The 16,533-nt window shown below is 39.8% G+C and overlaps 1 protein-coding gene and 2 pseudogenes across 2 annotated transcripts; 2 read left to right on the forward strand and 1 right to left on the reverse strand.

Moving 5' to 3' along the window:
• Positions 1 to 851: 851 nt before the first annotated feature.
• Positions 852 to 15,936, reverse strand: LOC110068006 (uncharacterized). Of its 2 annotated transcripts, none has more exons than XM_089277401.1 (4): positions 15,805 to 15,936; positions 2,762 to 2,850; positions 2,121 to 2,408; positions 852 to 1,206 (listed from the first exon to the last, which is right to left on the reverse strand). In XM_089277401.1, the coding sequence occupies exons 2-4, from the start codon at positions 2,835 to 2,837 to the stop codon at positions 914 to 916; spliced, it is 657 nt and encodes a 218-aa protein (XP_089133527.1). In that variant the 5' UTR covers positions 2,838 to 2,850; positions 15,805 to 15,936; the 3' UTR covers positions 852 to 913. The 2 variants fall into 2 exon arrangements, with proteins under 2 accessions (XP_089133527.1, XP_089133528.1); XM_089277402.1 differs by lacking the exon at positions 15,805 to 15,936 and adding an exon at positions 9,444 to 9,582.
• Positions 7,335 to 8,922, forward strand: LOC110068003 (uncharacterized; annotated as a pseudogene).
• On the forward strand, positions 10,371 to 12,085 carry LOC149097852 (uncharacterized; annotated as a pseudogene).
• Positions 15,937 to 16,533: the final 597 nt, after the last annotated feature.

The raw sequence follows: 16,533 nt of genomic DNA on the forward strand, positions 1-16,533 counted from the left end.
GCCATTGGAACTCCTAACTCAAAAATAGAACAAACCGCGAAAACATTCTTTCGCTTTCTGCACAGTACGCACACTGCCTTGTTAGTTAAGCCGCAATGTCGCTAAAACTGAGTTTATGGTCATTAGCTCGCGTAAAAAATTGCAGCCTTTAAGTGACAAGAAAATAAATCAGTATTAGTGTAGACGGCGTCAAAATAAACCAAACTAATCATAGCACAGCTCACGAACTGACTGTCGATTAAAACCTATCCTGGAAGGAGCACATACACGCAATTTCGAAAAAAGTCGCTTCCAGTATCGGTGCACAAAAGGGAGTGAGATCTTTTATTTCCAGGCACACTGCTATTAAAATATACAAGGGTCTTATCGAACCGCATTTTTATTACTGCAGTGTTGTTTGGGATGGCTTGTCTCGACAGCCGAGTGAGAAACTTCGAAAACTACAAAATCGTGCTGCCAGAGTAATTACTAAATCAAGTTATGATACGAATTCTAGCATTTTCTCATCTCGGTTAGCTGGGATAACTTATCAGTTAGAAGGGCGAAGCATGCCCTTTTCTCCTTCCCCCCCCTCTCCGAAGGAACATTTTTAGGGGCTTGGAAATGCCACTCCCACGTTTTCAAATCTTGGCAAAAACGATGAGTATTGAGAAACTTATCTTGTTTTCATGATAGCCTGTTCATGTAAGAGATTAGGCTATCAAACCAATCGATTTAGCTACGGAAGTTGCTTTTCTGGATGCACGTGCGTACGTGGGTAAATTAGCGCTACCCCCCTTGAATCAGTTAAGATACACTTAAAAGATAAATTTAGCGCAATATCTAACTGGAATACCCACTACACAGGAATATAACGCTCTGATGAAAATCTTTATTGCTTCATCAACTTTGGTATTGAAATACCACTCAATTACTATGGAACAATAAAATAGACCTCATTGGCCCAAGGCCCTCCTTCGCCTCCTTTCCAACAAGCCTTAGATGTTCCATACTTGTCGAAGGTCAGGTGCGCAGTCTTACTAGCGGCACACCAGCCACTATTCTGAACTGCAAACATGTGAAAGCCCCGTCTCATTGCAGCCGCGGCGCATTTTGCAATGGGGTTAGCTCGAAGCCAGTAGGCTCCGTCCAGGATGGGATCCTTTCCTTCCAATGTTGGGATTGCACGACTTCCAGTATCCTTATAGCATCCAACGGAAATATAACCTAAGAACGAAAGTTACAACGCACAAGAAATTACATAAGAAGTGTATATTTTTAATGAATTTGTTTTGTTAAGTCCTTTACTATTTATAAAGTTTTATAAATTCCTTTATCATTTTTTTTTTAATATTTATACGTAGGTTGACAAAACTGAACTTTTGCACGAATTATGAGGAACATTTTAAATCACTACCTCAGAAACTTCTTTGCCAAAAGAACAATGAAATTTTCTCCAAATTAACTAATCTGTTGTTGTTGTTGTTGTTGTTGTTGTTTATAGTGGTAAGACAATTTAACCAGACAATTCCTGCAAACTGCCAAATAGTGTTAAAAGTTGAAGAAAACTTTGCACAATTACGTCCACAGTCCAATTAATGACGTCACAGCGTGGTCATCGATCTTAATATTGGGTCTTAGGAAGACGATAGAAGTGTTAGTAGTGCACATATTAAGCCAGGATACACAGTACCAACCAACAAAACAGAAGCACTTCACAAAAATACTCGCACTGGTGTACAGGAAGTGTGAAATTCAATAACGGCAGATACGAAACGCCCGAGTATTCAAAACAGGTAATTCGCACTTTCAACCTCTAAGCCAAGTTAACGTTAACACAATATCCTGTTTGTCGGACAATAACATCATACTCAAGAAACTTAAGAAATGCTTTTGGGGGTAATTAGAATATCTAAGTATTCGATGTAAAACTCGGTTAAAAAGGCCGGTGAAACAATGCAGATCAAACTCGTCAAATTCATGAACATTGACTCACTGTGACGAAATTTCGTCAAATTGGCCAATTCCTTTACTGCACGCATTTCTGGACATGTAGCAAAAAACGACAATCTATTTGGATCGAGCTCAGTGCTTTGAATGGCAGTTATATGATGTGCTCAATGACAGAAGTCATACTGTACCTTTGGTCAAGTAAACGTGATTGGCCCATGGTCCTCCTTCACCGTCACTCTTACAAGCTGAAGATTTTCCGTACTTGTCGAAGGTCTTTGGCGCAATCTTGCTAGCGGCACACCAGCCACCATTCTGAACTGCAAACATCTTGTATCCCCTTTTCATTGAAGCCACGGCGCATTTGGCAATGGGGTTCTCTCGATGCCAGTAATGTTTGTCCAAGATCTGATCCTTTCCTTCCAGTGGTGGAATTGCACGATTTCCAGTATCCTTAAAGCATCCCAAAGAAACATAACCTAAAAAGGGAAAGTGAGAGAGAAAAAATTCATTTCAGATGTGTTGCTAATTTTGTTTTATCCTGTCTGTCCAAACTACCAGAAATGCAATTTCTGAAAGGCCGATAAAGGAATAGTATTGCTCCAGTTGTTGATATCGAGTCAGATGAGATTTTCGCTATTGTCAGTTCTCGTTATGATTGCTCGTCTAAAAGCTTTCCTGGTCAAACCAGACTTCCCAACTTGGAAAGAAAATAAAGCCCGCCACATTTAGCAAAGTTCAAGCTTACTACATTTTTTATAAACCTTGGGTACAAATTTTCTTGTTGTTGAAAGGTGTCCTATCCCTTTGAACAGAGCACTCTCAGACTTACCACATTGCACATAGCTGCAAACAATGGTGCAGAGGAAGGCAACGACAAGGAAAACTTGATTCTTTGTGCGATGCATTTTTCAGCCGTAACTGTGAAAAAATAAGAAATGTTACATTAATTAATGCTTGTATAAAGATAGATGCTCGATATTTCTGTAAGGTGCAAGTGTTTCCGTGGCTACGTTATAAAACAAGACCATATTGTAAAAACCCTTCCTTTGCTCATGAGGAAGAGCGCTTATTACATAAACAAGAGGTATAAAAGCACACAAAAGAGAAAAATGTAAAGAGTTCATGGTTCAAGCGTAAGCTCACTGCAATTCTAACTCTCACTTGTTTAATCAAGCTTAGGAGTTTCTTTGAAAACGAAATCGGTTCAGGTCGAATTAGAAGCCTCAAGCCATGAACAAAGTGACACACTTAAGCGCCGTAATAAGGTGGAAACTGACGGCAAAACGAAAACATAACCTGTACCTTATTTTCAAATAGCATTTTTGCAATCAAGTCATTTAAAAAATTCAGATACATTTAAATTCATTCGGCCGTCGATAAAACCAGGAACATGGAAAAGAAACTGATATCAGCTCGGAATATACCAACAACGAACAAAAACAAAAACATTACAAAAAAAAAAAAAAAACGAAACAAACAAAAAAAATAATAGCGAAAAATTAAAATGACTGCAATGAGTGAAGGCTCGCAACTTAACGCTAACCTAGGATTAAAAGTTAACCGAATCATAACTTTTTCTTCTATACAAATAATTTTTACTGCTTTTTTTTGTGTATATGGCGATTATTAAAAATTAAAACAGAAGACCAAACAATATACAGAAAACCTCATCACAAAGCCTATAAAACTCAAATCAAAATTCTACCTTTTCCGGGTTAGCTTAATCGGGCTCTGAATAACCCTCCCCAGGAGCTACGCTTTTAGGCTGGCCTAAGTCTGTATATTACTTTTATAGCATAAAAGTGCACCCATGTAAGTAAGTAAGTAAGTAAGTAAGTAAGTAAGTAAGTAAGTAAGTAAGTAAGTAAGTAAGTAAGTAAATAAAGACTTTATTTAAAGAGGGTAGCACTAAAATAGTGTCTGTATAGTGTAAACGAGCTTATAGACATGTTTCGATAAACCCGTTCACAAACTAAGGCAATCGCTAAAATGTTTCGCTTCCCATCGCCCAATCGACAGGCTGACAGGCCGTGTCAGTGTTTTTTTTTCGCGAGGCAATATGCAAATTAGTTGGAATTTCAGCGAAAATTCTCAGATTTTGGTGGCGTTTTTCAAAGCGCCCGGTGAAAAACGCAACCAAATTTTTATATCTCTTGAGAGAGAAGTATTTCAAGACTTAACAACCATCAGGAGCCATAATCGGGGACGGAGACCGTAAGCGCGCGCCATTTCTAGTATTGGGGCTGTCCCTATGATATGGGACAATTTTTCCATTTTTAGAACAAATTGCGTTATCCCGTGCGGCACACGCGCGTACAAGCTGCGAGGATTTTTGCGGATGTAGCGCGGGGAAATGGCGTCCGAAATTCCCGAAATGTTTGATGCTTTTGGCCCACAACTCAATACTTTCATGTCTGTTGGAATTTTGCTTCAGTGTTTTCGACGTAAGCTGCTCCAGTTTGAGTGAAGTAAGACAGTGTCAAAATTAGTTATGTTCCACTTTATATCACTGACCAAGTTGTGTTCCACAGGTTCTTTTACAAGGGCTCCTCATTACTCCACTCTAAGTTTCACATATGTTGAAGATTAACAGCTTTTCCAAAACACAGCAAAACACTAGTTGGATATATTTGGATATATCAGCGTTTCAGGACTTCAAAGTTTCACTCCTCTTACCACACGCTTGGGAGGATTTCGCCAGAGTCTATCTCGACCGAACAGTAAAAAAGAAAATAATTGCAAGTTTGAGTTTCGCCTGAATTGTAAGCAACGCTTGATGTTTTATCAAGGCCCAATAAGCGACAATGAAGTTTATGTCTGTAGATGCTGCTCAGTTTTGTTTGTGTAAAAATCCAATAAATTGACTGTTGTCGATGAATAAGAGCGCCCGCTGATGCGTATTTTGTACAGTCAGTAAAACATGACAAATTGGACTTCCGGCGTCGACAAAATCTGGATCGGACCGGATCGGATCACGGATCGGATCACGGACCGGATCACGGATCGGATCACGGATCGGATCACGGATCGGATCACGGATCGGATCACGGATCGGATCACGGATCGGATCACGGATCGGATCACGGATCGGATCACGGATCGGATCACGGATCGGATCACAGGAAAAAAACAACAAAGTTTTAAAGAAAAAAAATCAAAAACAAAAATCAAACCGTTTATAAGATAATAATAAATAAAAAATAAAAGTGGAAAACTAAAATATGTTAAATGAAAATAAGAATCCCGAATTTGACGAAATGACATGTTAATTACAGAGAATGACAAGAGGTCATTTAAAAAGCCACATAAACGCTTAATTTACGACGAATTTAAATTGTAATGAACAGGCAGATGTAGTTATATTTGAACGTTAGTTGGCTCGAAGCTTGCGTGAACCTCCCATTCTCGTTTTTGAAATTGTTATCAGTGGCTAATTCTCGGCTACATTTTCGTGTCAGATGTGAGCGTTAAAGTTGGCGTTACAGTTAATGAGAAAACTTACGTACGAAAGCTTAAGGACATGACTTGCTTTGAAGGAGCTACGTCACGATTTGCACATCTTGAAAAAAACTAGCCTAGTTTTTCAAGTTCGTCATCTGGAGTCCCCGTTAATCTTTGCCATCCTTAACGATCCTCATTCCGTTTTGATTTGTTCTTGCCTCTTAAGTGTTTTCTATCCTAGAACACGATCATTTTAAGGTTTTATTCTATTTAAAGGCAACTCTTTACGATCCTAAAAATAACTCTAAAAATCGTGACGTAACTCCTAAGATGTTGTTTATTCTCGGGTTGCGTTATCGTTCACACTATCGATGTTATTCCTAGAATTTTTTGTAAACCAGCTATATTTCCTTGAAATACAAATGGTTTGTTTCGTTTTATTCCAGTGCGAAATATCGTTTTCCAAACTCACAATCTTGTAAAAGTATAGACTTGTCTCAAAAACGGAAATTGCTTGAAATCATCAGGTGTTTAATTTTTTTAGTGTTTTTAGTTTTTGTATTTCTATTCATATGTTCGTCCTATTATTACCATACTGACTCGTTTTATGACAGTTTACCTTTGATGCAAGTGAATACACGAAATAGCATTTATCTCAACTGCGCAGAAAGATATGAAGACATGATTGATCATCGCAATCAAAACCCAACAGCCTGAAAAAAATTCATCTGTGACCAGCTCCCAGTTTGCTTGATATTATAAAAGAATAGAGGAATATCACACCTGAATTAAATAAAACGTTCTGCTCACAGTAGTCACTCTAGTGCAATTTGCTCAACAAAATTTTGAATTTTTTTCCTTGATCCGATCCGTGATCCGATCCGTGATCCGGTCCGGTCCGATCCCGATTTTGTCGACGCCGTTGGACTTCTCCACTTTCGAGTGGGAAAGTACATCGAACTCATGTATCTCTAGTTTTTAAATATGTTTAAGGTTGATAAATGTTTGAGAACATATTAAAAGCTTAGCTGAAAATATGCGACTACAGCAGAAATAATCAGCTTTCTTTAATCAACTCGAATAGTCACGGTACTCGAATAAAGATTTCGATTTTTGTTGGTTGGGTTATCAAAACTCCTTGTCTATTTTACTTTCGCAGTGTAAAATTTCACTATGTTAAAGAAACACTCATGATGTTGGTAGCCTTTCGGCGTTGACGGAAATTGTTGCAGCATCTCGGCACAAAAGACAGCGAAAGAAATCTTTGTCAAGATTTGTTGACAGTTGAAAACACCGACTCGGACTTGAAAGTGCACGCGCTGCACTATGCAAATGAGCTACTTGTACCAGTCAGACTTCCTTTAAAAAACTTTTGCAAACTCGCCAAACAAACAGAAACAATAAGAAACTATCAAAACAGGGTTTTGTTATGATTAAGCATTGTTTGGGAAACTCACAAATTAACTCGATATCAGAGTAAAGAGTTTTCCTACATAACTTTTCTCTATAGAACAAGCGCAAATGCTTACGCGTACAACTAGCGCGAGCATTCATTCACAGCGCGAAATCGAAGTCATGTTTTCGACCCTGAAAAAATCACCTTTTCCATTAGCTTAGAGCATAAAACTACATATAATAGCCCTGGGTCTTATTTCCTGCCTTATTCCCTGCCATCGCTGTGAAAAATCTGCAAGAGAATCTCGCAACTCTCACCATTTGATGACGCAACGTGACAACATCCACGCGAGAGCCCCCGACATGTGCGTGGATCCACGCGGATATATGACGTCAGGATGGCGCAATTTGTTCTAAAAATTGAAAAGTTGTCACATATCATAGGTGCGCGTATCCCAAGACCTACGGTCTCCGTCCCCGATTCCATCACATGACCGGGGGCTAGGAGATCGCATGAGATAGCACGGCGCACGCGCGAGTCATTGCGCGTGCGTTGAAGCGCGAAAAACATCGAAGATCGACGATCGCCCGATAAATTTTACAAAAGCTCGGCCTATTTCCAACGCAGTCGGAAAAACTACTGGGCCGTAACAGAAATAACATAACACCAACGTAGTTGGTAGTTATTGAAACGAAAGCTAGCGTTCCAACGCAGTTGGACAAGCAAAACTGATCCGCCGACAAGCTTCATAGAAATGGCGGCGACCGACAAGAATGATGATACGAGCGCGGGCTTGACTGGCAGCTCAAAGGAACCAACTCTCGTTGAAATGTTCAAGTCAGTGTTGACTGAGTTGAAAGACCTTAAAGAAACAGTCGCTCCTTTGGTGGAACCCGTTTACGAGGATGAACGGGATGATAATGTAGAAATCATTAACTAGTTAATGATAGTTAATTAACCAGTGAGAGATTTCAGTATATCAGTTAATGTTCTCGATTTCGTGTCAGTTGTCTTGATATCCGGAGTGGAGACGTAAGCTCGACCCACCCTCCACTCCCAGTTTTTGGTTTATTGTACAGTAGGGTCCCGTTTTATTCAGACTGTCCAATAAACATTTTTTAGCCCAAACTGTTGTCGTCTCGTTATCACGTGGGTTGATTTAGAACAGGACGACGAAGAATTAACCGCTGCAGGCGTGGGCGAACGGTCGCCTGGGTATATCGGCAATAAGCCAACAGAAAAGGCCTCAGGTAGCAAACTGCTTGCCGAAATAGTCCAGGAACTCGACATCAGTGAAAAAACGGGAGATGAAGTGGATGAAGGGCTTGTAAAGTTCATGGACGGACTCCTCAAGGATAAACTACAGGAGGACAAAGTCCAAACTAAAATTGAGAAATATCCACGGCCCGGAAATGTCGAGGGTTTACGAACCCCAAGAGTGAATCCATTTATCTGGAGTCCAATTCCCGCCCAAGTTCGCACCAGTGACTCAAAATCGCAAAAGTCACAGAACGCACTTGTTGCCTCCATTGTTGCTATGATCAAAGCGACTAATTTGATGCTCGAACAAGAAGATAAAGACGCCAAAGCGAAGGACAAAGCAGTAGTGTCAACATTGACAGATGCCACAACATTGGCCATGCAATGCTTTCATGATATGAATGCGTCGAGGCGCCTGGCGATGAAGAAAGACCTACATCGCGACTACTCGGCCCTCTGTACTTCTACTACAATCCCTCCTACCTCAGAGTACTTGTTTGGGGATCTATCCAAACTAAAAAAGGATATTTCCGATGCCAACAAACTGGCCAAGAAAGTCAGGCCACCACAAGCGCGAGCTCACGGCAGGAAATACAGCTCGAGCTCCCAGCGCAATCAGGGGTGTCAAGGCAATCGGCGATACCAGCCGTACCAACGGCCAAGGAATGATTTTTTATCCAAAGGCCGTCCCCCATGATCAAAATTCAAGAAGGAGGGAGACACGAAACAAAATTAATGCCGATTACGGCCGCAACAAAGGTATGTAGAAAACAAACAACTACTATTAGTAAAGATACTGAACTACATGCTTTATTTAACAATCAGCCGCGCTTTCGAGCGGGCCAAATTGTCAGCGCCTTGTCTGAATGGCGGCCCATAACATCAGACCCCACAATTTTAGAATTTGTTACGGGAGTGAAAATAGAATTCACTCCAGGCTTAAGGCCAGAGCAAGATAATGTGTGGTCAAGATACTCAATTTACGGGCTTTCAGTGAATTTGTTCAGTACCACCATTTTAAAATGGATACCTTAGAAATGGCAGTGAAAATGATGAAGCCTGGATGCTTCATGGCCTCAATTGATCTAAAAGATGCCTATTACACAATACCCATTTTTCATGCACACCCAAAATACCTGAAATTTATATTTAATGGTACACTTTACCAGTGTACATGCATGGCAAATGGACTCAGTTGTGCACCACGAGTTTTTACTAAACTCCTTAAACCAGTTTATGCCACACTGCACAACCTAGGGTATCTGAGCCTAGGCTACATTGATGATTCTTACTTACAAGGTGACACATCATCGGCGTGCCTTGAAAATATTAAAGTCACAGCTTCGCTATTTAAGAAAGTAGGGTTTCACTTACATCCTACCAAATCAGTTATAATCCCTACTCAGCGACTTACATTTCTGGGGTTTGTCCTTGATTCAAATGATATTACAGTAACTCCTACTGAAAGCAAAATCCAGAAAGTAGTTACAGCTTGTCAACATTTACTTACTAAACACAATCCTACGATAACAGAAGTTGCCGAAGTGATAGGGCTCATAGTATCCAATTTCCCTGGAGCCCAATATGGGCCACTACATTACCGTTCACTGGAGTCTGACAAAATCCAAGCACTGAAAATTAACAAAGGGAACTACAAATCCCATATGCAACTAATGAGGAACTCCATAGCTGAGCTGAAATGGTGGATTGCAAATATGCGTACTGTACAACGAGATATTGTACGACCCAATCCCAGCATGGTTATAAAAACAGATGCTTCCAAAAAAGGTTGGGGGGCAGTTCTCGGGAATCAGGAAATAGGTGGAAGATGGACAGATGCTGAGACCACCAACCACATTAATATTCTAGAATTGCAGGCTGCATTCTTTGCTCTTAAGGCTTTTTGCCACACCACTAGTAACACTCATGTCGAACTACAGATTGACAACACAACTACTGTTGTCTACATAACCAACATGGGTGGCAGCAAGTCACCCCAGCTAAATAATTTAGCCAAAGCATTGTGGACTTGATGTATAAATAAGAATATCTGGGTGTCAGCAGTACACATAGCTGGAAAGCTCAACACTAGTGCTGACAATAAATCTGGTAAGTTTTTAGACAAGCATGAGTGGTCACTAAGCAAAGAGTACTTTCAAGAGATACTTTCAGTGTATCCAGAGTTAAACATTGATCTGTTTGCCAGTAGGCTTAATAACCCATTGGATGTTTATTGCTCCTGGAAACCAAACCCAGGATGCACCTATGTTGATGCATTCTCCATAGATTGGAGTAATTTTAACTTTTTTGCATTTCCACCTTTCAATCTGATTCCAAGGTGTGTGCAAAAAATTTTACAAGACAAGGCACAGGGAATACTACTGATCCCTGTGTGGCCAACACAGACGTGGTTCCCACTTGTTCTCCAACTGTTATACAGTCAACCGTGGATCTTCAAACCATCAGCAAACCTGCTATGCCATGCCCACTTCAAGGAGCCACACCCGCTACACAAGAGCCTGTACTTGATGGTCTGTCCTTTATCAGGAACTCCTTCGCACAGCAAAACCTTTCTCCAGACATTACCAACATCCTCATGGCTTCCTGGAGGAAAGGAACTCAAAACCAGTTCAAAACCTATGTGGAAAAATGGCTGGCATTTTGTTGTGAAAGGAAAATCGATCACAGTTCTCCCCAGATAAGTGAAGCTCTTCAATTCCTAATGTATTTATACAATCAAGGATTAAGTTACTCCACGATAAACACTGCAAGATCTGCCTTGTCATCGATCCTCAATATTAGAGGTTCCCACCCCTTTGGCTCCCATCAACTAGTTACCCGGTTCTTAAATGGAATATACGAGACACGGAAACCACAACCCAAATACAAAACAATCTGGGATGTTGCTACAGTAATTAAATACCTCAAGTCTCTATGGCCATTAGAACAGCTCTCTTTAAAGGATTTAACGATAAAGCTACTTATACTACTCTTGCTCGCTACGGGGCAACGAGGACAATCCATCCACCTGTTGAACCTGGACGGCATGAACATGTCATCTCAGTCGTGTAGTTTTGAACTCTTAGACCATATTAAGACCAGTAAACCCAATAAGAAGGAAAGTAGCATTGATATAGGCAGTTATCAGCCCGATAATACTCTCTGTCCTCTCCTGACACTGAAAGAGTACCTCAAGAAAACAGAGCCTCTGAGAGACACAGAAAGGAAACTGTTTATCAGCTTCATACAGCCACATAAAGGAGTCTCCAGGGACACTATTTCTAGGTGGACTAAGTCCGGACTTAAATCAGTAGGATTGATACCAGCCAATTTACAGCCCACGGTACCAGAGCAGCTTCCTCATCCAAAGCGAAAGAGAGAGATGTCCTGTCGGACGTTATACTAGCTACTGCTGGATGGGGTTTGGCACCTACCTTTCACAAGTTCTACCACAAACCAATAGTCCAACAACCTAATTTTGCTGAAACGGTCCTTCAATTATAAGTACATTTGCCTTGATAAACAATTGTAACCGGTTGCAGAGAGTGAAACATTACTCAAATTAAAAACACCTGCAGCCTTAGACCTCAAATACTTAGCCATAAGTGTTCATGTTGCTGTTCGTTGGACAACATAAATTATGTGTTGTACTGTTTACGCCAGTGTCATTTATTGACCATTATGGGCTAAATGTGACAAGACTTTTTAGATTGATTTGTTAGGTTGAATAAAACCTCGATTATGCTGTTGTTATATAGGTCCATGTATGGCTATATTGTGTTTGGTGTGGTTGTGTTAGAGCTTCAAATCTGGAAACAAAGATGATCTGGACAATTACAGGCCTATATCAATTTTACCGATCTTGTCGAAAATTCTGGAGAAAGCTGTCTTCCATCAGCTACATAGCTACCTATCAGAAAACTCTCTTCTCTCGCCTTATCAATCGGGGTTTCGCGCAAATCATTCAACTCAGTTGGCCGTTACCTTCCTTACAGATAAAATTCGTGGTCATATGGACAAAGGGCTATTGACGGGGGCAGTGTTTATTGACCTGAAAAAGGCTCTCGATACTGTTCCTCATGACGGTCTTTTAAACAAGTTGTACAGATATGGAATTCAAGACCAGCCTCTCTCGTGGTTTGAGAGCTATCTCACTAACAGGACTCAGAGAGTGTCCATTGAAAATCACCTTTCTTCTGCCGCCAACATCAGTAGCGGAGTACCTCAAGGTTCCGTGTTAGGGCCTCTCTTGTTTATTCTTTACATAAACGATCTTCATTTGGCCGTTGGTCTGTCTAGTGTTATGTTATATGCCGACGATACCGTTATTTTTACTGCTGCTTCAAACGTTGACCAACTACAGCTGAACTTAAGCCTTGATCTCAATAACGTCTCTAACTGGTTAACAGTGAACGGTCTTTTCCTCAACCTAAAGAAAACTGAGTATGTTTTATTTGGAACTCGGCAGAGGCTAGTCAGATCTGAATCTCATAGTCCGCTTTGCACGGAAGGAAAGGAAGTCAATCAAGTAAAGTCGTTCAAGTACCTAGGAGTCTTGCTAGATGAGTGTTTATCTTTCAACGATCACATAAGCTATTTAAGGTCAAAAGTTGCCAGCAGACTTGGCCTCCTGTCACGATTACGAGGTTGTTTAACCACGGAAGCAGCAAATAAGATCTATTTGTCCACGGTGCTACCGATATTAAGCTATTGTGATACGTGCTTTTGCCCTCTGGGAAGCACTAACAGAAAGACTCTTGAACGCCTGCAACGACGAGCTGCGAAAATCGTATACGGTTTTAAACCTGACATAGCCACGGAAACAATACTCGAGAACCTACGCTGGCTGCCTCTTACAAAAACCATGGAAAAGCACTGTGCACTGTTAGTTAACAGGTGCTTGGTCGGAGAAGTTCCTCTATACTTTAAAGACTATTTCCTGTTACGCTGCCAGAGCGACAACCAACATGTTTTAAACAGATGCACTAGATCGTCAATCACTGACATTATACTTCCCAAATTTCATTTAGATGTCGCTAAAAAGTCTTTTTATTATTATGGTGCATGCACATTTAATAGCCTTCCAACGAACATAAAGATTTTGCCACCTAAGGAACGTTTCAAGGCTATCTCCGATTTTTTTTTCTTAGGTTATTTTTTAGAACATTTTTAATTCGATATCCAATTTTTATGAGAACGCTATTACCTTTTTAAGCTTTTTAATTTTTTAAACATTTCAGCGTATCTTTTAAAGTAGTTAGTTTTTTATAGATATATATTATTTATACATGCTCTTTTTATTTTACGTTATACAGGGCCCCCGTTGATACCAGTCCTGCGACTGAAGGGGTCACCCTGTTTTAAAAAAAAAAAAAAAAAAAAAAAAAAGATAAAGTCTCATAGGATCTCCTAGCCCCCGGTCATGTGATGGAATTGGAAAATTAAACGAGACTTACCTGTAAGTTGAAGTTTGATTGAGATTCTATTACATGACCAAGGGGGCAGGAGATCACATGCCCACCAATGCCCACCCATTGCGCATGCGCCGTGCTATCTCATGCCTCCAGCTTAAACAGTTGATGAGTTTACTTATAGGGACTCTAAGATCTAACCACAAAAATATTTTCTCATATTAAACTTGATGTATAAGATACTAAAACATTGTATCACTTACAGACAGTTTGTGTGGCTTTAAAAAAATTTACAAAGGGGGTTTAACAGGGAACTTGCTTAATGCGTCGCGTAACGGCGCCAGTTTGTCGAGACTCACAAGTTTCATGGGAATACGATAATTACATTAAACTTCACGCTAAGTATTTTCACTTTTACTTTAAAGCTATTAAATAAGTAAAAGAATAATCTTTTTGGTATACAGTATTCTAAGCTGAAAGCACCAATATCAGCTAACATTTGCAATCGCGTGCTCATTTATCGTAAACAAACTCCGTGCCATGTCGACTGAGTCGAATATTTCCACTGATGAAGAAAAATAGACGACATTTATATTGCCATTACTTGGTTCACAGTTTTTGCTTGGCTTCAGAGTACAGTTCCGTCAACTGTAAAAAAAAATTCGACATTGGCTGGATACACAGTGAACTAATTGATGCCACTCGAAAATGGAATTCAACTTCAAACTTGCTTATTTCGATGACATTAATTTACCATATTTTACCAACAAATTCCAACATCATGTGATATCTTCATATCGTACTTCCATCATCTTACTAAATGGGGCAGCACTTCACTTGCAATATGGTACCCCTAGTATAATATACGTACTTGACGCATTTTGAATGACTTGTGGTCACGAGATGAGCGCATGACTAAAAACGCCGTGATCAATATGAACAAAATAACAGCTTCAGGCCGGGACAAAGGTCTTAAATCATACTTTAGGAATGGCCCACTACACTGAGAGGATTTTGCATGTATCCTCCATGGGCAAGCACGCGCTCAAAGAATTAATTGCATGACATACGCCCTTTGAAAAAGTATCAGGTTTGATTAATTTCTCGTTCAGGTTTCCCAGATTGTATGCACTGTAGTTACTTCTGAGTATATTTCTTCCCGCCCATTTCTGTTTTGAAACACTTCTTATTTACGTGTGCATAAAAGTCTTGATCAATTCGATACTCCAAAGTCTTCACTGGGGCTCACAGCCTTGTTCTGAAAAGTTAAACTAAGCGAGTGAAAAGATTTTTATCTCCTCATATTCCTAATAATAAATGACTCTGTTATCACGAATTAAGCACGAAACGGGAAAAATAAGGGTCAACTCAGCATCTAGAGTTTCCTTTTAGTAAACTTAGGATCCTGTGACAAGGAAAGTTGATGTACCTTCCCGTTATTTTCCAATGTTTAAATTTACAATCAGGAGCACAAAAGAAAGTCTGATTTACGTTCAGATTACCCTGTTTGACGTTGTTTGGAGCTTTCCTTGAGAGAATGTTGCTCATTTTTCCGGCACTGGCTCCACTCTGGCGTAAACAGTGACGCATTGTTTCACACTGCTTTCTATCGGTTCACACCCTTGTAGCTAGAAGAAGTCAAATCTCATTTCCTCAGAAAACAGCAATACAAAATTAAAAATGTTCGTCAGACGAAACGAGTGAACGATCACCAGAGGAAAAATGTTGTTAAAAGTGAAAACTTTTCTCCCAATGGCTACGATAACAAGGCGGATCTTTAAAGAGGGTGAAACGTTTGCGCTCCCAAACACTGCTTTTTCTACGGGGGAAGCAAATCATAATAATGAGGCTTTTGCCAAACACTCTGCGACAAAATTAAGTTGCACAAGAGCAAAAATATAGAAGTTTGCCGACTACTGCAAATTGCAACTAGCAATTTACTGAACTCATTCTCCTTTGACAGGCAAATCAATTTTGAGTATGAGATTTTTTAGAATTTAAAGACTTAGAATTTGCTGTTTCGATCCCAGGTAGATAGACATGTAGATAGATACTTCATTTCATTTCGAACAAATAAGGCTTGTCAAGCCTCCAGCTTGAACATCTATTGAGTCGACTTACAAAAACTTAAAAATCTAACTAAAACAAAGCGTATGAAACCACTTGAATTTACATCGTTAATAACACTGACTGATCAAATCAATACTTACTTTCAATTAAATACATAAAAATAACTGGATCACGTAGAGACACAGTTTGTTCAATGCGACACATTCATTATCATACTCGCATTGGTTCAACACGAGTTCTAAAATTATTTTGATAAATTTACAAGGGGAGTTTAACAGGTAACCACATACTTACAATTGGCTCTAAGTCCCAAGAACTCTCACTCGTTTGGTTTTGCTACGCAGTGTTCTGAACACAAGTTGCACCTTGAATCGACTGGCACGTGAAAGTAATAATGCGCTAATATAGCGTTATTTATTACACTTAACACGAGAATTTTATACCGTAAAGCTCATTTGTAGAAATCTATACGCTTTATTTTCACATGTGAAAAATACCTATACAGCCATTCAGAATGGCGTACAGCTCTTTCACGTGTCGAAGTATAACCAATCAACGATAGCGTAAAGGCCTTTCCGAGCCAATCACAATCGTACATCGTTTACATTCAAATAGCTTTCCAGATTTGGCGGCTTTTTAGCGGCGCCTCCTCCAAATTTTTCCTGCGAAAATGGCGAAGGCGGAGGAAAGCTCTAGATTTGTGTCGGTTGGTTGTTCACTAGAGGAGTTTGTACAGCATCAAGAAAACAAGAACACATTAAGCAAAACACACAGAGATGTTTCGTTGCTCAAAAAAATTTTTAGTTTCAAGGAACGAGCTGAGAGATCTCGACGTGTTAATCGCCAATTTTCTACTTCAAGTTCGAATGAAAGACGGAGAACAATACGAACCCACATCGCTCAGGTCTTTTGTTTCAAGCTTTGATCGTTATTTAAGAAAGAAAGACTATTCCTCAACTATTATGGAAGGAAAGGAGTTCCGAAAGACTAAAGAAGCGCTAGTCGCAAAGCAAAAGGAACTAA

This window comes from Orbicella faveolata, unplaced genomic scaffold, assembly GCF_042242905.1.
Source record: "Orbicella faveolata isolate gen_17 unplaced genomic scaffold, um_ofav_v1 contig_46, whole genome shotgun sequence".
Classification (NCBI taxonomy): domain Eukaryota; kingdom Metazoa; phylum Cnidaria; class Anthozoa; order Scleractinia; family Merulinidae; genus Orbicella; species Orbicella faveolata.

Bases quoted from the DNA above. Each gene is read 5' to 3' on its own strand.
- LOC110068006 (XM_089277401.1), bottom strand. From the start codon at position 2,837: ATGCATCGCACAAAGAATCAAGTTTTCCTTGTCGTTGCCTTCCTCTGC. The intron at 2,409-2,761 runs GTAAGTCTGAGA...TTCCCTTTTTAG, and splicing joins TTGCAGCTATGTGCAATGTG to GTTATGTTTCTTTGGGATGC. The intron at 1,207-2,120 runs GTACAGTATGAC...TTTCGTTCTTAG, and splicing joins TCACGTTTACTTGACCAAAG to GTTATATTTCCGTTGGATGC.